This window comes from Scyliorhinus canicula, chromosome 9 (genome assembly GCF_902713615.1).
Source record: "Scyliorhinus canicula chromosome 9, sScyCan1.1, whole genome shotgun sequence".
Classification (NCBI taxonomy): domain Eukaryota; kingdom Metazoa; phylum Chordata; class Chondrichthyes; order Carcharhiniformes; family Scyliorhinidae; genus Scyliorhinus; species Scyliorhinus canicula.
Genome location: NC_052154.1, coordinates 5384583 through 5408036, shown reverse-complemented (window position 1 = coordinate 5408036; position 23454 = coordinate 5384583). Strand labels below are relative to the sequence as shown.

The 23454-nt window shown below is 51.9% G+C and overlaps 1 protein-coding gene across 2 annotated transcripts in view; it reads left to right on the top strand.

Annotated features, from left to right (window-relative positions):
* The first annotated feature begins 9247 nt into the window (after positions 1-9247).
* Positions 9248-23454, top strand: part of bean1 (brain expressed, associated with NEDD4, 1) — a 120896-nt gene continuing 106689 nt past the window's right edge. Inside the window, exon 1 of one of the 2 annotated variants that reach the window (XM_038806237.1) lies at positions 9248-9669. In XM_038806237.1, the coding sequence (XP_038662165.1) occupies positions 9627-9669 (43 nt within the window). In that variant the 5' untranslated portion in view covers positions 9248-9626. The remainder of the gene's footprint in view (positions 9670-23454) is intronic. The other variant, XM_038806236.1, reaches the window with a different exon arrangement.

Here is a 23454-nt window from a genome sequence, read left to right as displayed (position 1 = left end):
ACAGCTCGTCACACCCATCCTCCAAACGGGGTCTATATCAGGGTGCTTTGATCTGGGACCACTGTGTTTGAGGGGCGGGGTGGTGGGGGCAGCGGAGGACAAGATGAGGCAGGTATGCAAGCAGGCCTGCTATGAAGGGAGATTCCGCGTGTATCAGGTTTCTATTCCCCTTAGCTACAGATAGTGAAGCCCTCCTCCCCCCATTCCCCAGTGCCCACTTATTGCTCCTCAATCTTCTTGATCTTCCGTGGTCTAGTGCCAGGTCCAGGTGTGTCCCCAGGATGCGAATCTGAGGTGGAGGCAGCCTGTTGCTTCCAGTGCCCTGTGGCCGTTAATACCCTTGGTGGATGCCCTCTGGAGGCCATCTTCCTCTCAGATGGTGCTTGTAGGGTCCTGGGGACTCCATGGGACAGAGGGGCAGCTAGAATGAGCTCCAGAGGCCGCTGAGTCATGCTGCCAGACCTGGAGGCTCCCCATTGTCTTCACCATCGTGTCAACGTCCTCAGGGATACTCCACAGTGACTGGGCCATGCTTAGGACTGCCACACCAATGTCCACAATGTGTCTGGGACACATCCCTCAGTGACCGGTACATGACATTGAGGCCTTCAACCATGGTCGCCACCGACTGAGCCATGCCTTGAACACTACCACTCCATTTTCCAGATTTACTATTGCAGTGCTGGCCTCGGTCACAGGCATTATCCTTTTTTAAATTTAGAGTACCCAATTTTCTTTTCCAATGAAGGGGCAATTTAGTGTGGCCAATCCACTGACCCTCGCATCTCTGTGTATTCAGAGTAAGTGCCTTAGACTTGTCTTTTTACCATTTTTACATGTTATTACGATCCCAGACCAGATCTCAACAGTTGCTAGGATACCAGTCAGATACACCAATATATTATTGAATTTGCAAGACTGTGAGGAAAGGATAATTCACCCCAGGAGCGATTCCACACACAAATAGGAATATGGTATATTAAAACAAACTTTATTTCTCACACAGGGTTAAATGACTTTAACATCATACAAGAAAATAGATTACAATTACCTACTAAACAATGCTTAACAGTGACAATGAAATCTCCTAACTGCTATATTTTATCTCCACTCAAGCAAAATGCATCTCAGGTCAAAATCCACTATTAAATACAATTAGCCAACCCAGGAATACTTGCTGCACAGAGATGTCTTGGATAAACTGCTTTGAGAGAGAGAGAGATCCTTCAGCAAACCAGCTTGCAGATTCTTGCCTGTGTGAAACTACTGTTTAATCTGCCACCTTTTCAGCAACTGCTGTTCTGTTGACAGCAAAATCTTTTAAACTAAACTGCTTTGCGAGGAACTGCTAGTCTGCACTCACTACCAAGACTTTCTCACAAGTCTTTGACAAGCTGAATTTCGTAATCTTGGTCAGTCAACACTCCCACAACCTCAACTAAACACCCATTCATGTGCAAAGTTGCACAGTGACTGCCTTTGATCAGACAAAACATCACGGGTATACTTACCTCTGTCCCAACAATAATAATTAATAATAATGGTGCCTTATTCAAGAAGCACATTTGTAACCCAAAGCCTGAATTGCTTTGATTTGATTTATTGTCACATGTACCACAGTACAGTGAAAAGTATTTTTCTGCGTCCGAGGGAATGTACACAGTACGTACATCGTAGACAAAATAATAATCAACAGAGAACATTGACAAATGGTACATCGACAAGCAGTGTAACTTGGCTCAAAAGAAAAGGACAGGAAAGTGGCGCGCATGTTGATAGGGGAAGGTGGTGGCGTAGTGGTGTTGCCACTGGGCTGGTAATCTAAGGGCCATGCTCAGGGTACCAGAGTTCAAATCCCACCATGGAAGATGACAAACTTAAATTGAATGTCAATAAAAACCTGGAATTAAAAAGTCCAATAGTGCTCATGAAAAACCTAATGCCCTTTAGGGAAGGAGGTTTGGCCTACATGTCACTCCAGACCTGCTTCAAAGGTGGCTGACTCTGAACAAGGCCTACCCAGTTCCCGTGAGCAAATCTTTACAAAGCTGCTCTGATTGGCTTGAGCAGATACCAACTCCACTCCTATTTCTCATGGCGCAAAAGCCTGCTGAAACATTCACACCCAGACTTTCAAGCAAGTTTACCGCTTCATTAACAAATTAAACCATAGCTCTCTTTTTCAATGTTGGAGGAAAGTTCCATGGGAAATGTGGGAGGGGGGGGGGGGAATTAAATCTTGGATCAACCTTTCCATGCCTCAGGCTGTTCTTGCGCATTGCAACTTGAAGAGTTTAAACCATTCACTGGTGACACAAGGTCCCTGTAGTCTTAACACAGTTCCTAGTATTTAGTCACCAGAGATCAGTGAACCTCTCCCTTCACTAATTGACTCCTTGCCTTTCAGTTTTATTATACGTGGCATTGTGATTCTCTGGAAGCCTGCTGTTTTGCCAGCTGATACCTGGTGGGATAATTGTGTTGGGTGGACACATTTCTCCTGAATTCTGACTTGCAGCTGGGCCTTACTCTAAGCTGGCATTCCCTCAACGCCAGACCTGACTCAACAAACTCAGGTATTTCAGAATCATCAGATACAGTTCTTCTATTCAATTCATTTAGTGTACCCAATCATTTTTTTCCAATTAAGGGGCAATTTAGTGCGGCCAATCCACCTACCCTGCACATCTTTTGGGCTGTGGGGGTGCGGCCCAGGCAGACACGGGGAGAATGTGCAAACTCCACACTGGGCCGGGATCGAACCCGCGTCCTTGGCCCCGTGAGGCATCAGTGCTAACGACCGTGCCACCGTGCCGTCCTATTAGATGCAGTTCTGACAATGTACAGAGCTGCCATGATTGTCTTGAATTATTACAAGAAGCAAACCCAATGATAGCCAACTGGACATCACAAAATCACACCCTAAGTTGACATGAGAAGCAGTTTCAGTTACCCCCATTTCAGCATGGCCACAGTTTCAAACACGTCGTCAATCCATTCACTCGGATGTCTTAGGGTCATGAAAGACGCTTTAGAAACTCACATTTTTGCTTTCTATTGATAAGGATTCCTTATCTCAGTGGGTAGCGCTCTGAGTTAGAGGGTTCAAGGCTCATTGCCGATCATAGAATTTACAGCACTGAAGGAGGCCATTCAGCCCATCGAGTCTGCACCGGCTCTTTGGAAAGAGCATCCTACCCAAGCCCACACCTGCACCCTATCGCCGTAACCCAGGAACCCCACCTAACCTCTTTGGACACTAAGGTCAATTTATCCTGGCCAATCCACCTAACCTGCACACCTTTGGACTGTGGGAGGAAACCGGAGCACCCGGAGGAAACCCACGCAGACACGGGGAGAACACGTGGCCGAAGCTAACTCTTCAGGGGGAGAAACCGAGGATGTGCTGCAGTCAGAGGTGCTGTTTCTTCAGTGAGACTTTAAACCAAAAACCAGTAAAGGTTTCCATTGCACAATGCTTATTTTTCAACCAAAAACACACAAACATAATGTCTGGTCATTATCTCATCATCGGTTGTGGGAACTTGCACAATTTGGCCTGTTTCATGACTTTACAACAGCTATACATCAAAAGTACTCTGTTAACTTCGAAATGCTTTGAAATATCTCGGGCTCATGAACAATGATGTAGAAGTGATAGTTCCACTTCTCATTTTCAGTTGAGAACCCTTTGACCCTAACCCAAGGCCAGGTTTGTTGAAGTAAATCTTCTTTCACTCTATAAAATATTTGATTCATAAAATTGGAAAGGATACATTATGTACCAGTTCAAATTTGGCATTTCATAAAGTGCTGTACAGTTCAATTTCTTTCCATCATTACGATCCCAGCTGGTATTTTATTGGTAGAGGAATTGAGTTTCAGAGCCATGAGGTCATGTTGCAGTTGTACAAAACTCTGGTGCGGCCGCATTTGGAGTATTGTGTGCAGTTCTGGTCGCCGCATTATAGGAAGGATGTGGACGCATTAGAAAGGGTACAGAGGAGATTTACCAGGATGTTGCCTGGTATGGAGGGAAGATCTTATGAGGGAAGGCTGAGGGACTTGAGACTGTTTTCGTTAGAGAGAAGAAGGTTAAGAGGTGACTTAATTGAGGCATACAAGATGATCAGAGGATTAGATAGGGTGGACATTGAGTGCTTTTTTCCTCGGATGGTGATGTCCATCACGAGGGGACATAGCTTTAAATTGAGGGGAGATAGATATAGGACAGATGTCAGAGGTAGGTTCTTTACTCAGAGAGCAGTAAGGGCGTGGAATGCCCTGCCTGCAACAGTAGTGGACTCGCCAACACTAAACGCATTCAAATGGTCATTGGATAGGCATATGGACGATAAGGGAATAGTGTAGATGGGCTTTAGAGGGGTTTCACAGGTCGGCGCAACATCGAGGGCCGAAGGGCCTGTACTGCGCTGTAATGTTCCATGTTCTATGTTCTATGGTGTTATTACTAAACAAGTCAGATCCCAGAGTAAAATCTGTCTTGATGAATGGTAACTTTTTTAAACGTGGAGGTCAGTTACTGCACAAATTCCACAGGGGTCTGTTGATGAAGTTCTAATACAAAGAATAAAATATTTATTAAAACAAGAAAGGTGAGTGATATTACACCAAACCAAAAAGCTGGAACGATCTCAATACAAACTCAAGAAGATTATTCAAATCCCCACTATTCCTGTACCCCAGCAATGTCTTTGCAAACATATAAACCAGTGAAGAGTTACCAGTAGCCTCGCACAAAGTCTTCTCTCTTGGGGTTTCCTCTGGTGAATTAAGAACAAAGAACAATACAGCACAGGAACAGGCCCTTCGGCCCTCCAAGCCAGCGCCGACCATGGTACCTTCCGAACTAAAACCGTCTGCACTTACAGAGTCCATATCCTTCCATTCCCACCTTATTCATATATTTGTCTGGATGCCCCTTAAATGCCGCTATCATACCTGCTCCCACCCCCTCCCCAGGCAGCGTGTTCCATATATTTACCACCCTCTGTGTAAACAACTTGCCTCGCACATCTGATCTAAACTTTTCCCCATGCACTTTAAACCTATGTCCCCTAGTACTTGACTCTCCTACCCTAGGAAAGAGCATCTGCCTATCCACCCTGTCCATGCCCCTCATAATCTTGTAGACTTCAATCAGGTCGCCTCTCAACCTCCGTCATTCCAGTGAGAACAGACTGAGTTTATCTAACCTCTCCTCACAGCTAATGCCCTCCATACCAGGCAACATCCTAGCAAACCGCTTCTGTACCCTCTCCAAAACATCCACATCCTTCTGGTAGTGTGGCGACCAGAATTGTCCACAATATTCTAAATGAGGCCTAACTAAGGTCCTGTGCAGCTGCAACATGACTTGCCAATTTTTATATTCAGTGCCCTGACCGATGAAGGCCAGCATGCCGTTTGCCTTCCTGACCGCCTTATCCACATGCGTTGCCACTTTCAGTGATCGGTGGACATTCATGCCCAGATCTCTCTGTCTGTCAATACTCGCAAGAGTTCTACCATTTATTGTGTAATTCCTACATGCATTGGACCTTCCAAAGTGCATTACCTCACACTTGTCCGGATTAAACTCCATCTGCCATTTCTCCGCCCAAGACTCCAACCAGTTTATATCGGGCTGTATCCTCTGACAATCCCCTTCACTATCCGCAACTCCACCAATTTTTGTGTCCTCTGCGAACTTAATAATCAGACCAGCTGATTCCTGAGCACTCACTTACTGCTTCTTGTACCTCTCCCCAAGACACCCAAAAACCACACACTAAACTCACAACTTCTTCAGCTATAGAGCAAACAAAAATGGGGTCCCTAAACTCAGTCTTCCAGTAGCACCTTTGCTAAACTAGTCATTCTTGTGAGTTCTATAACTGACTATTCAGTTGACCGCTGTCCCCAACAGCTTTGTAGTTTAGCTCAGTTGGCCGTACAGCTGGATTGTGATGCAGAGCAAGACCAGCAGCGTGGGTTCAATTCCTGTACCGGTTGAGGTTATTCATGAAGGCCCCGCCTTCTCGACCTTGCCCCTCACCTGAGGTGTGGCGATCCCCAGGTTAAATTGGCGCCAGTCAGCTCTCCCCCTCAATGGTAAAAGTAACCTGAAACTATGGTGACTTCACTTACTTACTCAATCACTATGTTAACTATTACATTGTATATTTATATTTCATGTCAAACGTTCACTGGTGCATAGAGCCCGAGGGTTTTACACAGTTTTCATCAGCCCCTTGGTTTATGCACTACGGCAGGAAGGCCTTAGAGAGTAAATCTCCTCCTGCCCTCCCCCAGCAACACATCCCTCTTTCGGAGAGGCCCCTATACACTTTAGTCAACACTCGTTACCACACACCCTTTCTCTGTCACGCTGCCACTCCTCATCCCAAATTAGGAGCAGTTTTGTCACAGTCTTCAGGTCAGAGGCAGGTGAACATTATCAGCTGGTTCCATTCATTAGATGGGCAATAAATGCAAAGCCCACGTCCCGCAAAAATGAATTTGAAAATATTCCTGGATGACATTTCCTGGGGCTGAAATCAACAGCTGAAATCTGAGAAGAAGGTTATTTGCCTCCATGAGGGAATCTTTGTTGATCAGAGCAAACACTGGGGAATGTGAGCATGTAGACTGGTAGGTACCCAGTGTCTAACACTCCCAGGTCAGGTACGAAGCAGCGACAGGTACGGAATGGAACTCTATCTCTTCTGCTCACATGCTACCCTCCACCCCTCAGCTTTGACAGGTTTTTGGGGTGGGAGTTCCAGATTTCTACTTCCCTTTGTATGAAGAAGAGCTTCCTGGCATCACCCTTCAATAATGCGGCTCTAACATTCCGAGGATGAATCAGACTGTTCACAACCTTGGCATCATATCTGACTTTGAGATGAGCTACTCGGCCATCATTAACACAGTTCTGAAGAAGAGTCACGTTGGACTTGAAACATTAGTTCCGTTTTTCTCTCCACAGATGCGGGCGGACTTGCTGAACCTTTCCAGCATTTTCTGTTTTTATTCCGTCACGAACACCACCAATTTCCACCTCCATAACATAGTCCCATCTCTGCCCCTGCCTCAGGTCTTCTTCTGCTGAAACCCTCGTTCGTGCCATTAGTTACCTCTATACTCAGCTGTTGAGAGACTCCTGTTACTGTGCATAGATTGTTACTACACCCTGGGCAAGTGCGTGGTTAGTTCCAGCCCCACGCCTCCCAGAGTCACAACACAATTGAATTAATCAATAATTCTTATAAAAATACCCAAAATCTTTGGCCGCTGGCTGCCCAATAATTACAGTCACCAGGTCTGTAAGTTTAAACACAATTACTGTTTATTTCTACCATGAACTATCATGAAATACGCAGTAAATACAAATGTACAACATCAAGCTAATACCTATTACCCACTTTAACTCTCCCAGCCTCAACCCACCTACACGATACAGACACACACAGAGGGGGGGGGGGGGAATAATAAGGATGAAAGTCAAAAGATTAGTGTCTTTGTTTCGATAGTGGTTCTTTTATGACACTTTCTCCACGGCAAGCTTGCTGATTAGAGTCTCTGGTTAGCAGGCGGTAGTGGCTTCTTCGGAGAGCCATTCGGCCTGGGTTCCCACAGTTTAGAAAATGCAGTACTAACAGGCAGCAGGCATTCTGGAGAGTCACCTTATGTCTGATCAAACTGGGCCTTCGGTTTCATGGTCACCATTACTGAGACTAGCCTTACATTCCCGATTTACTCATTGAATTTAAATCCTGTAGGTTTGCTCACCACTTTGTTACCCGTCAGCCCAATCAGGAGGGCCAAAGGGCATCTTCTCCCCTGTATGATTCTATGTCTCCATGACTAATCTGAAAGAGAGCAAGGGAGTCCTATCCGGGGCCCTGGCCAATATTTATTCTTCAACCAACATCACTGAGATAGATGACCTGATCGTGCCCCCGTTGACGTTTGAGGCCCCTTCCTGCGTGTAAATTGGTTCGCCAGTTTTCCTACATTGCAACAAGAAAAGTACTTGGAAGGTGGTGGCCTTGTGGTATTGCCATTGGACCAGTAAACCGGAGACCCAGAGTAAAGCTCTGGGGACCCAGGTTCAAATCCCGCCACGACAGATGGTGAAATTTGAATTCATGAGGGGCTGGTTTAGCACAGGGCTAAACAGCTGGCTTTGAAGGCAGGCCAGCAGCACGGTTCAATTCCCGTACCAGCCTCCCCGAACAGGCGCCAGAATGTGGCGACTAGGGGCTTTTCACAGTAACTTCATTTGAAGCCTACTTGTGACAATAAGCGATTTTCATTTCATTTTCGATAAAAATCTGGAATTAAAAGTCTAACGATGACCATGAAACCATTGTCGATTGTCGTAAAAATACATCTGATTCACGATTGCTCTTTAGGGAGGGAAATCTGCCGCCCTTACCCAGACCCGCAGCAATGTGGTTGACTCTTAACTGCCTCCTCAAGGGCACTTAGGAATGGGCAATAACCGCTGGCACAGCCTGCCACGCCTTCCTCCCATGAACGAATAAAAAAAACTTCATCGGGGGCAAAGCATTTTGAAACGTTCCGAGTCTATTCAGGGTGCTACTGAAGTGCAAGTCCTTCTACTGTGCGGAGTCTGCACATCCTCCCCGTGTGTGCGTGGGTTTCCTCCGGGTGCTCCGGTTTCCTCCCACAGTCCAAAGATGTGCAGGTTAGGTGGATTGGCCATGATCAATTGCCCCGTAGCGTCCAAAATTGCCCTTAGTGTTGGGTAGGGTTACTGGGTTATTGGGATAGGGTGGAGGTGTTGACCTTGGGTAGGGTGCTCTTTCCAAGAGCCGGTGCAGACTCGATGGGCCGAATGGCCTCCTTCTGCACTGTAAATTCTATGATTTTCAGAGGCTAAAGGTTTGTCCACACCATTTGGCAGGAAGCAACTCCAAACCTTAATTGCATTGCAATCAACAAAACTGGCATGTTTGGATCAGCAGAAAACAAATGCCTTTTCAGAGAGGGGTCTTGTTTAATGCTTGATCGCGCCCTTAAAACCGAAAAGTTGGAAAGTAGCTGATATCTGTTCAGATATGTCTAGATGTGCCGCATGGGGTTATTTGAAATGTTGACACTGAAGTGTGTTGCACACAAATGTTGCTCCCAGGCACATACCCGGGGGAGGTGCACAGATACAGGGGAAAGTGGCGCAGATTCCACCCCCCTCCAGGCGAAATGATCCACTTGCGTGTGGATCACACGCGAGAGAGAGGGAGCGATGTAGAAAGGGCGGAGTCCTGACTCTAGGGGGCAAAGATTGTTTGCTGTTGCATTTGCAGCGCTCGCTGGAGCTGGTGATGAAGCCGGAGATTATCTGACAGAGGAGGGGAAAGAGAGAGAGGATGGTGAATAGGAGCAGGGGATTGAGAATGGCAGCCGATGGGAGCATGCTCCAAACAACACAGGGAGGAGATGGTCTTTAAACGCCCTTTGGTAAAAAAAATCAATCGTTTGCCCAGGTTGCAAGAGCAGAGAGCTGCCTCTCCCAGCCCAGAATCGAATGAGAGGGGCAGACAAGAAGACAGGGAGATATTGAAATATACAATTCTTCAGCAAATGCAGTCTTATGGATGAAGACCTGGCGCATGGAGATAATCATATTCTTCTGCTCAGGTAAGAAGACAAATTGCAAATCCATATTCCTGGATATTTTTAGATTGATGGGAAACAAACTGTGTCTCTTGCACCTTGCATTCAAACTTCATCCCCGCCCTCAAGCATTAACTCGCTGTTTTGCTTTTTCCTCAAGAGGGAATAAACACAATCTGGAGGGGGGGGGGGGGGGGTGGAATCAAGATATGTTGTTGGTCACAGTTTGAGAGCAAAAAATCCCCTATTTTTGAGCAAAGGCTGTGTTTGAGTGAACGTTTCTCCCGAACTACACAATTCTTTTCATCAAATTATTTTTGCTTCCAATTCAATCCAATGATTTCAGGACTGGGGTAAGGGCTGGTCAGTGTCGGGAATGATCCTGGGGAATTCCCCACTCCCAGAGTGTCTGCATTGGCAAATATGTCTGTCCTCTGCTGCTCAATTCCAAACTGTTTCCTGGCTGTCTGTTTTCCCATTCTCCGGATGTGGGTCTCCACCTAGCAGGGGAGAGTGGGGAGGGGTCGTTTTCCCAATGGGGTGGAAGGGGACTGATGCCCCCGGCTCCCACACCCTTGTCCCGTGCAGCCGTGTGGAGCTGGTGTGACCCTCTGCTTATATAAAGCACCGAGCAACACACTCTCCACCAGACCCTTTCTGAAGCACAGCTGAATTCAAGTGGTTCGGAATCCAGCACATTGCACTCAGAAAGTGGTTCAAACACTGAGCTTGCATCTTCTGCGGGGGGGGGGGGGGGGGGGGGTTTAATTTTAATGAGGGGCGGAAGTAATTTTATTGGAAGGGATGTTCAAAGATAATTCAGGACAAGCATCTAGGCGCCCCAAGGGTATTTTGCCTGCCTAGCCCCAGGCACCATCACTGCTCATTTCAGCCCAAATTTGTAGAGGGAGACATTGGTTTGAACAGAAAATTAAGATTTGCTCTGTCGGAGGGTCAGTACTGAGAGAGTGCCGCACTGTCAGAGAGTCAGTACTGAGGGTGTGCTGCACTGTCAGAGGGTCAGTACTGAGGGAGTGCCGCACTGTCAGAGGGTCATTACTGAGGGAGTGCCGCACTGTCAGAGGGTCAGTACTGAGGGAGTGCCGCACTGTCAAAGAGTCAGTACTGAGGGAGTGCCGCACTGTCAGAGGGTCAGTACTGAGGGAGTGCTGCACTGTCAGAGGGTCAGTACTGAGGGAGTGCCGCAATGTCAGAGGGTCAGTACTGAGGGAGTGCCGCACTGTCAGAGGGTCAGTACTGAGGGAGTGCTGCACTGTCAGAGGGTCAGTACTGAGGGAGTGCTGCACTGTCAGAGTCAGTACTGAGGGAGTGCCGCACTGTCAGAGAGTCAGTACTGAGGGAATGCTGCATTGTCAGAGGGCCAGTACTGAGGGAGCGCTGCACTGTCAGAGGGTCAGTACTGAGGGAGTGCCGCACTGTCAGAGAGTCAGTACTGAGAGAGTGCCGCACTGTCAGAGGGTCAGTACTGAGGGAGTGCTGCACTGTCAGAGGGTCAGCACTGAGGGAGTGTTGCACTGTCAGAGAGTCAGTACTGAGGGAGTGTTGCACTGTCAGAGGGTCAGTACTGAGGGAGTGCCGCACTGTCAGAGGGTCAGTACTGAGGGAGCGCTGCACTGTCAGAGGGTCAATACTGAGGGAGTGCTGCAATATCAGAGGGTCAGTGCTGAGGGAGTGCTGCACTGTCAGAGGGTCGGTACTGAGGGAGTGCTGCACTGTCAGAGGGTCAGTACCGAGGGAGTGCTGCACTGTCAGAGGGTCAGTACTGAGGGAGTGCTGCACTGTCAGAGGGTCAGCACTGAGGGAGTGCAGCACTGTCAGAGGGTCAGTACTGATGGAGTGTTGCACTGTCAGAGAGTCAGTACTGATGGAGTGTTGCACTGTCAGAGGGTCAGTACTGAGGGAGTGCTGCAATATCAGAGGGTCAGTGCTGAGGGAGTGCTGCACTGTCAGAGGGTCGGTACTGAGGGAGTGCTGCACTGTCAGAGGGTCAGTACCGAGGGAGTGCTGCACTGTCAGAGGGTCAGTACTGAGGGAGTGCTGCACTGTCAGAGGGTCAGCACTGAGGGAGTGCAGCACTGTCAGAGGGTCAGTACTGATGGAGTGTTGCACTGTCAGAGAGTCAGTACTGATGGAGTGTTGCACTGTCAGAGGGTCAGTACTGAGGGAGTGCCGCACTGTCAGAAGGTCAGTACTGAGGGAGTGCCGCATTGTCGGAGGGTCAGTACTGAGAGAGTGCTGCACTGTCAGAGGGTCAGTACTATGGGAGTGCTGCACTGTCAGAGGGTCGGTAATGAGGGAGTGCCGCACTGTCAGAGGGTCAATATTGAGTGTGTGGAGCACTGTCAGAGGGTCAATACTGAGGGAGTTCAGCACTGTCAGAGGGCCAGTACTGAAAAGGTGCTGCACTGTCAGAGGGTCAGTACTGAGGGAGTGCTGCACTGTCAGTGAGTCAGTACTGAGGGAGTGCCGCACTGTCAGAGGGTCAGTACCGAGGGAGTGCTGCACTATCAGAGGGTCAGTACTGAGGGAGTGCCGCACTGCAGAGGGTCAGTACTGAGGGAGTGCTGCACTGTCAGAGGGTCAGTACTGAGGGAGTGCTGCACTGTCAGAGGGACAATACTGAGGGAGTACAGGACTGTCAGAGGGTCAGTACTGAAAAGGTGCTGCACTGTCAGAGGGTCAGTACTGAGGGAGTGCTGCACTGTCAGAGGGTCAGTACTGAGGGAGTGCTGCACTGTCAGAGTGTCAGTACTGAGGGAGTGCCGCACTGTCAGAGGGTCAGTACTGAGAGAGTGCTGCACTCTCAGAGGGTCAGTACTGTGGGAGTGCTGCACTGTCAGAGGGTCAGTACTGAGGGAGTGCTGCACTGTCAGAGAATCAGTACTGAGGAAGCGCTGCAGTGTCAGAGGGTCAGTACTGTGGGTGTGCTGCACTGTCAGAGGGTCAGTACTGAGGGAGTGCTGCACTGTCAGAGGGTCAGCACTGAGGGAGTGCTGCACTGTCTGAGGATCAGTATTGAGGGAGTGCTGCACTGTCAGAGGGTCAGTACTGAGGGAGTGCCACACTGTCAGAGGGTCAGTACTGAGGGAGTGCTGCACTGTCAGAAGGTCAGTACTCAGGGAGGGCTTCACTGTCAGAGGGTCAGTACTGAGGGAGTGCTGCACTGTCAGAGGGTCAGTACTGAGAGAGTGCCGCACTGTCAGAGGGTCAATACTGAGCGAGGGCTGCACTGTCAGAGGGTCAGTACTGAGGGAGTGCTGCACTGTCAGAGGGTCAATACTGAGGGAGTACAGCACTGTCAGAGGGTCAGTACTGAAAAGGTGCTGCACTGTCAGAGGGTCAGTACTGAGGGAGTGCTGCACTGTCAGAGGGTCAGTACTGAGGGAGTGCTGCACTGTCAGAGGGTCAGTACTGAGGGAGTGCTGCACTGACAGAGGGTCAGTACTGAGGGAGTGCTGCACTGTCAGAGGGTCAGTACTGAGGGAGCGCCGCACTGTCAGAGGGTCAGTACTGAGGGAGTGGTGCACTGTCAGAGGGTCAGTACTGAGGGAGTGGTGCACTGTCAGAGGGTCAGTACTGATGGAGTGCTGCCCTGTCAGAGGGTCAGTACTGAGGGAGTGCCGCACTGTCAGAGAGTCAGTACTGAGAGAGTGCCGCACTGTCAGAGGGTCAGTACTGAGGGAGTGCCGCACTGTCAAAGAGTCAGTACTGAGGGAGTGCCGCACTGTCAGAGGGTCAGTACTGAGGGAGTGCTGCACTGTCAGAGGGTCAGTACTGAGGGAGTGCCGCAATGTCAGAGGGTCAGTACTGAGGGAGTGCCGCACTGTCAGAGGGTCAGTACTGAGGGAGTGCTGCACTGTCAGAGGGTCAGTACTGAGGGAGTGCTGCACTGTCAGAGTCAGTACTGAGGGAGTGCCGCACTGTCAGAGAGTCAGTACTGAGGGAATGCTGCATTGTCAGAGGGCCAGTACTGAGGGAGCGCTGCACTGTCAGAGGGTCAGTACTGAGGGAGTGCCGCACTGTCAGAGAGTCAGTACTGAGAGAGTGCCGCACTGTCAGAGGGTCAGTACTGAGGGAGTGCTGCACTGTCAGAGGGTCAGCACTGAGGGAGTGTTGCACTGTCAGAGAGTCAGTACTGAGGGAGTGTTGCACTGTCAGAGGGTCAGTACTGAGGGAGTGCCGCACTGTCAGAGGGTCAGTACTGAGGGAGCGCTGCACTGTCAGAGGGTCAATACTGAGGGAGTGCTGCAATATCAGAGGGTCAGTGCTGAGGGAGTGCTGCACTGTCAGAGGGTCGGTACTGAGGGAGTGCTGCACTGTCAGAGGGTCAGTACCGAGGGAGTGCTGCACTGTCAGAGGGTCAGTACTGAGGGAGTGCTGCACTGTCAGAGGGTCAGCACTGAGGGAGTGCAGCACTGTCAGAGGGTCAGTACTGATGGAGTGTTGCACTGTCAGAGAGTCAGTACTGATGGAGTGTTGCACTGTCAGAGGGTCAGTACTGAGGGAGTGCTGCAATATCAGAGGGTCAGTGCTGAGGGAGTGCTGCACTGTCAGAGGGTCGGTACTGAGGGAGTGCTGCACTGTCAGAGGGTCAGTACCGAGGGAGTGCTGCACTGTCAGAGGGTCAGTACTGAGGGAGTGCTGCACTGTCAGAGGGTCAGCACTGAGGGAGTGCAGCACTGTCAGAGGGTCAGTACTGATGGAGTGTTGCACTGTCAGAGAGTCAGTACTGATGGAGTGTTGCACTGTCAGAGGGTCAGTACTGAGGGAGTGCCGCACTGTCAGAAGGTCAGTACTGAGGGAGTGCCGCATTGTCGGAGGGTCAGTACTGAGAGAGTGCTGCACTGTCAGAGGGTCAGTACTATGGGAGTGCTGCACTGTCAGAGGGTCGGTAATGAGGGAGTGCCGCACTGTCAGAGGGTCAATATTGAGTGTGTGGAGCACTGTCAGAGGGTCAATACTGAGGGAGTTCAGCACTGTCAGAGGGCCAGTACTGAAAAGGTGCTGCACTGTCAGAGGGTCAGTACTGAGGGAGTGCTGCACTGTCAGTGAGTCAGTACTGAGGGAGTGCCGCACTGTCAGAGGGTCAGTACCGAGGGAGTGCTGCACTATCAGAGGGTCAGTACTGAGGGAGTGCCGCACTGCAGAGGGTCAGTACTGAGGGAGTGCTGCACTGTCAGAGGGTCAGTACTGAGGGAGTGCTGCACTGTCAGAGGGACAATACTGAGGGAGTACAGGACTGTCAGAGGGTCAGTACTGAAAAGGTGCTGCACTGTCAGAGGGTCAGTACTGAGGGAGTGCTGCACTGTCAGAGGGTCAGTACTGAGGGAGTGCTGCACTGTCAGAGTGTCAGTACTGAGGGAGTGCCGCACTGTCAGAGGGTCAGTACTGAGAGAGTGCTGCACTCTCAGAGGGTCAGTACTGTGGGAGTGCTGCACTGTCAGAGGGTCAGTACTGAGGGAGTGCTGCACTGTCAGAGAATCAGTACTGAGGAAGCGCTGCAGTGTCAGAGGGTCAGTACTGTGGGTGTGCTGCACTGTCAGAGGGTCAGTACTGAGGGAGTGCTGCACTGTCAGAGGGTCAGCACTGAGGGAGTGCTGCACTGTCTGAGGATCAGTATTGAGGGAGTGCTGCACTGTCAGAGGGTCAGTACTGAGGGAGTGCCACACTGTCAGAGGGTCAGTACTGAGGGAGTGCTGCACTGTCAGAAGGTCAGTACTCAGGGAGGGCTTCACTGTCAGAGGGTCAGTACTGAGGGAGTGCTGCACTGTCAGAGGGTCAGTACTGAGAGAGTGCCGCACTGTCAGAGGGTCAATACTGAGCGAGGGCTGCACTGTCAGAGGGTCAGTACTGAGGGAGTGCTGCACTGTCAGAGGGTCAATACTGAGGGAGTACAGCACTGTCAGAGGGTCAGTACTGAAAAGGTGCTGCACTGTCAGAGGGTCAGTACTGAGGGAGTGCTGCACTGTCAGAGGGTCAGTACTGAGGGAGTGCTGCACTGTCAGAGGGTCAGTACTGAGGGAGTGCTGCACTGACAGAGGGTCAGTACTGAGGGAGTGCTGCACTGTCAGAGGGTCAGTACTGAGGGAGCGCCGCACTGTCAGAGGGTCAGTACTGAGGGAGTGGTGCACTGTCAGAGGGTCAGTACTGAGGGAGTGGTGCACTGTCAGAGGGTCAGTACTGATGGAGTGCTGCCCTGTCAGAGGGTCAGTACTGAGGGAGTGCTGCACTGTCAGAGGGTCAGTACTGAGGGAGTGCTGCACTGTCAGAAGGTCAGTACTGAGGGAGGGCTGCACTGTCAGAGGGTCAGTACTGAGGGCGTGCTGCACTGTCAGAGGGTCAGTACTGAGGGAGTGCTGCACTGTCAGAGGGTCAGTACTGAGGGAGGGCTGCACTGTCAGAGGGTCAGTACTGAGCGAACGCTGCACTGTCAGAGGGTCAGTACTGAGGGAGCACCCCACTGTCAGAGGGCCAGTACTGAGGGAGAGCTGCACTGTCAGAGGGCCAGTACTGAGGGAGTGCAGCACTGTCAGAGGGTCAGTACTGAGGGAGTGCTGCAGAGTCAGAGGGTCAGTACTGAGGGAGTGCTGCACTGTCAGAGGGTCAGTACTGAGGGAATGCTGCACTGTCAGAGGGTCAGTACTGAGGGAGTGCTGCACTGTCAGAGGGTCAGTACTGAGGGAGTGCTGCACTGTCAGAGGGTCAGTACTGAGTGAATGCCGCACTGTCAGAGGGTTAGTACTGAGGGAGTGCTGCACTGTCAGAGGGTCAGTACTGAGGGAGTCCTGCACTGTCAGAGGGTCAGTACTGAGGGAGTGCTGTCCTGTCAGAGGGTCAGTACTGAGGGAGTGCTGCACTGTCAGAGGGTCAGTACTGAGGGAGTGCTGCACTGTCAGAAGGTCAGTACTGAGGGAGGGCTGCACTGTCAGAGGGTCAGTACTGAGGGAGTGCTGCACTGTCAGAGGGTCAGTACTGAGGGAGGGCTGCACTGTCAGAGGGTCAGTACTGAGTGAACGCCGCACTGTCAGAGGGTCAGTACTGAGGGAGTGCCGCACTGTCAGAGGGCCAGTACTGAGGGAGCGCTGCACTGTCAGAGGGTCAGTACTGAGGGAGTGGTGCACTGTCAGAGGGTCAGTACTGAGGGAGTGGTGCACTGTCAGAGGGTCAGTACTGATGGAGTGCTGCCCTGTCAGAGGGTCAGTACTGAGGGAGTGCCGCACTGTCAGAGGGTCAGTACTGAGGGAGTGCTGCACTGTCAGAGGGTCAGTACTGAGGGAGTGCCGCAATGTCAGAGGGTCAGTACTGAGGGAGTGCCGCACTGTCAGAGGGTCAGTACTGAGGGAGTGCTGCACTGTCAGAGGGTCAGTACTGAGGGAGTGCTGCACTGTCAGAGTCAGTACTGAGGGAGTGCCGCACTGTCAGAGAGTCAGTACTGAGGGAATGCTGCATTGTCAGAGGGCCAGTACTGAGGGAGCGCTGCACTGTCAGAGGGTCAGTACTGAGGGAGTGCCGCACTGTCAGAGAGTCAGTACTGAGAGAGTGCCGCACTGTCAGAGGGTCAGTACTGAGGGAGTGCTGCACTGTCAGAGGGTCAGCACTGAGGGAGTGTTGCACTGTCAGAGAGTCAGTACTGAGGGAGTGTTGCACTGTCAGAGGGTCAGTACTGAGGGAGTGCCGCACTGTCAGAGGGTCAGTACTGAGGGAGCGCTGCACTGTCAGAGGGTCAATACTGAGGGAGTGCTGCAATATCAGAGGGTCAGTGCTGAGGGAGTGCTGCACTGTCAGAGGGTCGGTACTGAGGGAGTGCTGCACTGTCAGAGGGTCAGTACCGAGGGAGTGCTGCACTGTCAGAGGGTCAGTACTGAGGGAGTGCTGCACTGTCAGAGGGTCAGCACTGAGGGAGTGCAGCACTGTCAGAGGGTCAGTACTGATGGAGTGTTGCACTGTCAGAGAGTCAGTACTGAGGGAGTGTTGCACTGTCAGAGGGTCAGTACTGAGGGAGTGCTGCAATATCAGAGGGTCAGTGCTGAGGGAGTGCTGCACTGTCAGAGGGTCGGTACTGAGGGAGTGCTGCACTGTCAGAGGGTCAGTACCGAGGGAGTGCTGCACTGTCAGAGGGTCAGTACTGAGGGAGTGCTGCACTGTCAGAGGGTCAGCACTGAGGGAGTGCAGCACTGTCAGAGGGTCAGTACTGATGGAGTGTTGCACTGTCAGAGAGTCAGTACTGATGGAGTGTTGCACTGTCAGAGGGTCAGTACTGAGGGAGTGCCGCACTGTCAGAAGGTCAGTACTGAGGGAGTGCCGCATTGTCGGAGGGTCAGTACTGAGAGAGTGCTGCACTGTCAGAGGGTCAGTACTATGGGAGTGCTGCACTGTCAGAGGGTCGGTAATGAGGGAGTGCCGCACTGTCAGAGGGTCAATATTGAGTGTGTGGAGCACTGTCAGAGGGTCAATACTGAGGGAGTTCAGCACTGTCAGAGGGCCAGTACTGAAAAGGTGCTGCACTGTCAGAGGGTCAGTACTGAGGGAGTGCTGCACTGTCAGTGAGTCAGTACTGAGGGAGTGCCGCACTGTCAGAGGGTCAGTACCGAGGGAGTGCTGCACTATCAGAGGGTCAGTACTGAGGGAGTGCCGCACTGCAGAGGGTCAGTACTGAGGGAGTGCTGCACTGTCAGAGGGTCAGTACTGAGGGAGTGCTGCACTGTCAGAGGGACAATACTGAGGGAGTACAGGACTGTCAGAGGGTCAGTACTGAAAAGGTGCTGCACTGTCAGAGGGTCAGTACTGAGGGAGTGCTGCACTGTCAGAGGGTCAGTACTGAGGGAGTGCTGCACTGTCAGAGTGTCAGTACTGAGGGAGTGCCGCACTGTCAGAGGGTCAGTACTGAGAGAGTGCTGCACTCTCAGAGGGTCAGTACTGTGGGAGTGCTGCACTGTCAGAGGGTCAGTACTGAGGGAGTGCTGCACTGTCAGAGAATCAGTACTGAGGAAGCGCTGCAGTGTCAGAGGGTCAGTACTGTGGGTGTGCTGCACTGTCAGAGGGTCAGTACTGAGGGAGTGCTGCACTGTCAGAGGGTCAGCACTGAGGGAGTGCTGCACTGTCTGAGGATCAGTATTGAGGGAGTGCTGCACTGTCAGAGGGTCAGTACTGAGGGAGTGCCACACTGTCAGAGGGTCAGTACTGAGGGAGTGCTGCACTGTCAGAAGGTCAGTACTCAGGGAGGGCTTCACTGTCAGAGGGTCAGTACTGAGGGAGTGCTGCACTGTCAGAGGGTCAGTACTGAGAGAGTGCCGCACTGTCAGAGGGTCAATACTGAGCGAGGGCTGCACTGTCAGAGGGTCAGTACTGAGGGAGTGCTGCACTGTCAGAGGGTCAATACTGAGGGAGTACAGCACTGTCAGAGGGTCAGTACTGAAAAGGTGCTGCACTGTCAGAGGGTCAGTACTGAGGGAGTGCTGCACTGTCAGAGGGTCAGTACTGAGGGAGTGCTGCACTGTCAGAGGGTCAGTACTGAGGGAGTGCTGCACTGACAGAGGGTCAGTACTGAGGGAGTGCTGCACTGTCAGAGGGTCAGTACTGAGGGAGCGCCGCACTGTCAGAGGGTCAGTACTGAGGGAGTGGTGCACTGTCAGAGGGTCAGTACTGAGGGAGTGGTGCACTGTCAGAGGGTCAGTACTGATGGAGTGCTGCCCTGTCAGAGGGTCAGTACTGAGGGAGTGCTGCACTGTCAGAGGGTCAGTACTGAGGGAGTGCTGCACTGTCAGAAGGTCAGTACTGAGGGAGGGCTGCACTGTCAGAGGGTCAGTACTGAGGGCGTGCTGCACTGTCAGAGGGTCAGTACTGAGGGAGTGCTGCACTGTCAGAGGGTCAATACTGAGGGAGGGCTGCACTGTCAGAGGGTCAGTACTGAGCGAACGCTGCACTGTCAGAGGGTCAGTACTGAGGGAGCACCCCACTGTCAGAGGGCCAGTACTGAGGGAGAGCTGCACTGTCAGAGGGCCAGTACTGAGGGAGTGCTGCAGAGTCAGAGGGTCAGTACTGAGGGAGTGCTGCACTGTCAGAGGGTCAGTACTGAGGGAATGCTGCACTGTCAGAGGGTCAGTACTGAGGGAGTGCTGCACTGTCAGAGGGTCAGTACTGAGGGAGTGCTGCACTGTCAGAGGGTCAGTACTGAGTGAATGCCGCACTGTCAGAGGGTTAGTACTGAGGGAGTGCTGCACTGTCAGAGGGTCAGTACTGAGGGAGTCCTGCACTGTCAGAGGGTCAGTACTGAGGGAGTGCTGTCCTGTCAGAGGGTCAGTACTGAGGGAGTGCTGCACTGTCAGAGGGTCAGTACTGAGGGAGTGCTGCACTGTCAGAAGGTCAGTACTGAGGGAGGGCTGCACTGTCAGAGGGTCAGTACTGAGGGAGTGCTGCACTGTCAGAGGGTCAGTACTGAGGGAGGGCTGCACTGTCAGAGGGTCAGTACTGAGTGAACGCCGCACTGTCAGAGGGTCAGTACTGAGGGAGTGCCGCACTGTCAGAGGGCCAGTACTGAGGGAGCGCTGCACTGTCAGAGGGTCAGTACTGAGGGAGTGGTGCACTGTCAGAGGGTCAGTACTGAGGGAGTGGTGCACTGTCAGAGGGTCAGTACTGATGGAGTGCTGCCCTGTCAGAGGGTCAGTACTGAGGGAGTGCTGCACTGTCAGAGGGTCAGTACTGAGGGAGTGCTGCACTGTCAGAAGGTCAGTACTGAGGGAGGGCTGCACTGTCAGAGGGTCAGTACTGAGAGAGTGCCGCACTGTCAGAGGGTCAATACTGAGCGAGGGCTGCACTGTCAGAGGGTCAGTACTGAGGGAGTGCTGCACTGTCAGAGGGTCAATACTGAGGGAGTACAGCACTGTCAGAGGGTCAGTACTGAAAAGGTGCTGCACTGTCAGAGGGTCAGTACTGAGGGAGTGCTGCACTGTCAGAGGGTCAGTACTGAGGGAGTGCTGCACTGTCAGAGGGTCAGTACTGAGGGAGTGCTGCACTGACAGAGGGTCAGTACTGAGGGAGTGCTGCACTGTCAGAGGGTCAGTACTGAGGGAGCGCCGCACTGTCAGAGGGTCAGTACTGAGGGAGTGGTGCACTGTCAGAGGGTCAGTACTGAGGGAGTGGTGCACTGTCAGAGGGTCAGTACTGATGGAGTGCTGCACTGTCAGAGGGTCAGTACTGAGGGAGTGCTGCACTGTCAGAGGGTCAGTACTGAGGGAGTGCTGCACTGTCAGAAGGTCAGTACTGAGGGAGGGCTGCACTGTCAGAGAGTCAGTACTGAGGGCGTGCTGCACTGTCAGAGGGTCAGTACTGAGGGAGTGCTGCACTGTCAGAGGGTCAGTACTGAGGGAGGGCTGCACTGTCAGAGGGTCAGTACTGAGCGAACGCTGCACTGTCAGAGGGTCAGTACTGAGGGAGTACCCCACTGTCAGAGGGCCAGTACTGAGGGAGAGCTGCACTGTCAGAGGGCCAGTACTGAGGGAGTGCAGCACTGTCAGAGGGTCAGTACTGAGGGAGTGCTGCAGAGTCAGAGGGTCAGTACTGAGGGAGTGCTGCACTGTCAGAGGGTCAGTACTGAGGGAATGCTGCACTGTCAGAGGGTCAGTACTGAGGGAGTGCTGCACTGTCAGAGGGTCAGTACTGAGGGAGTGCTGCACTGTCAGAGGGTCAGTACTGAGTGAATGCCGCACTGTCAGAGGGTTAGTACTGAGGGAGTGCTGCACTGTCAGAGGGTCAGTACTGAGGGAGTCCTGCACTGTCAGAGGGTCAGTACTGAGGGAGTGCTGTCCTGTCAGAGGGTCAGTACTGAGGGAGTGCTGCACTGTCAGAGGGTCAGTACTGAGGGAGTGCTGCACTGTCAGAAAGTCAGTACTGAGGGAGGGCTGCACTGTCAGAGGGTCAGTACTGAGGGAGTGCTGCACTGTCAGAGGGTCAGTACTGAGGGAGGGCTGCACTGTCAGAGGGTCAGTACTGAGTGAACGCCGCACTGTCAGAGGGTCAGTACTGAGGGAGTGCCGCACTGTCAGAGGGCCAGTACTGAGGGAGCGCTGCACTGTCAGAGGGTCAGTACTGAGGGAATACTGCACTGTCAGAGGGTCAGTACTGAGGGAGTGCTGCACTGTCAGAGGGTCAGTACTGAGGGAATGCTGCACTGTCAGAGGGTCAGTACTGAGGGAGTGCTGCACTGTCAGAGGTTCAGTACTGAGGGAGTGCTGCACTGTCAGAGGGTCAGTACTGAGGGAGTGCTGCACTATCAGAGGCTCAGTGCTGAGGGAATGCCGCACTGTCAGAGGGTTAGTACTGAGGGAATGCTGCACTGTCAGAGGGTCAGTACTGAGGGAGTGCTGCACTGTCAGAGGGTCAATACTGAGGTAGTGCCGCACTGTCAGAGGGTCAATACTGAGGGAGTACAGGACTGTCAGAGGGTCAGTACTGAAAAGGTGCTGCACTGTCAGAGGGTCAGTACTGAGGGACTGCTGCACTGTCAGAGGGTCAGTACTGAGGGAATGTTGCACTGTCAGAGGGTCAGTACTGAGGGTGTGCGGCACTGTCAGAGGGTCAGTACTGAGGGAGAGCTGCACTGTCAGGGAGTCAGTACTGAGGGAGTGCTGCACTGTCAGAGGGTCAGTACTGAGGGAGTGCTGCACTGTCAGAGGGTCAGTACTGAGGGAGTGCTGCACTGTCAGAGGGTCAGTACTGAGGGAGTGCTGCACTGTCAGAGGGTCAATACTGAGGGAGTGCCGCACTGTCAGAGGGTCAGTACTGAGGGAGGGCTGCACTGTCAGAGGGTCAGTACTGAGGGAGTGGTGCACTGTCAGAGGGTCAATACTGAGGGAGTGCCGCACTGTCAGAGGGTCAGTACTGAGGGAGGGCTGCACTGTCAGAGGGTCAGTACTGAGGGAGTGGTGCACTGTCAGAGGGTCAGTACTGAGGGAGGGCTGCACTGTCAGAGGGTCGGTACTGAGGGAGTGGTGCACTGTTTGAAGATTTCTCTTCAGATTAGGGGCAGCAGGGTAGCATGATGGTTAGCATAAATGCTTCACAGCTCCAGGGTCCCAGGTTCGATTCCCGGCTGGGTCACTGTCTGTGTGGAGTCTGCACGTCCTCCCCCTGTGTGCGTGGGTTTCCTCCGGGTGCTCCGGTTTCCTCCCACAGTCCAAAGATGTGCGGGTTAGGTGGATTGGCCATGCTAAATTGCCCGTAGTGTCCTAATAAAAGTAGGGTTAAGGGGGAGGTTAATAAAAGTAGGGTTACGGGTATAGGGTGGATACGTGGGTTTGAGTAGGGTGATCATGGCTCGGCACAACATTGAGGGCCGAAGGGCCTGTTCTGTGCTGTACTGTTCTATGTTCTATGTTCTATGAAATCTTCAGCCAATTTTTGCGCAGCTCCCCCAAGTGCTCCTGAAAGATCCCAGGGCAGTATTTGAGTGAAGAACTGAAGGTTTCTTCTCTGTGTTCTCGTGAATATTAATCCATGAGCTGGAAAAACTATCCAGTAATTATCAGATTGTTAATCATGTAATCTTTCTGTGTGCCTTCATTTCAGGGAGCGTTCATTTTCAACATCACAACAATAATTGGAGACAAAGAGTCCGTTAATCGCTATGTAGCTGTTTAAGACATCCTGTGGTTGTGTCTAATTTTTAAAAAATAAATTTAGAGTATCCAATCCTTTCATTTCCAATTAAGCGGTAATTTAGTGACCAATTCACTAACGATGCACATCTTTTTGTGTTGTGGGGGGTGAGACCCACGCGGACACGGAGAGAAT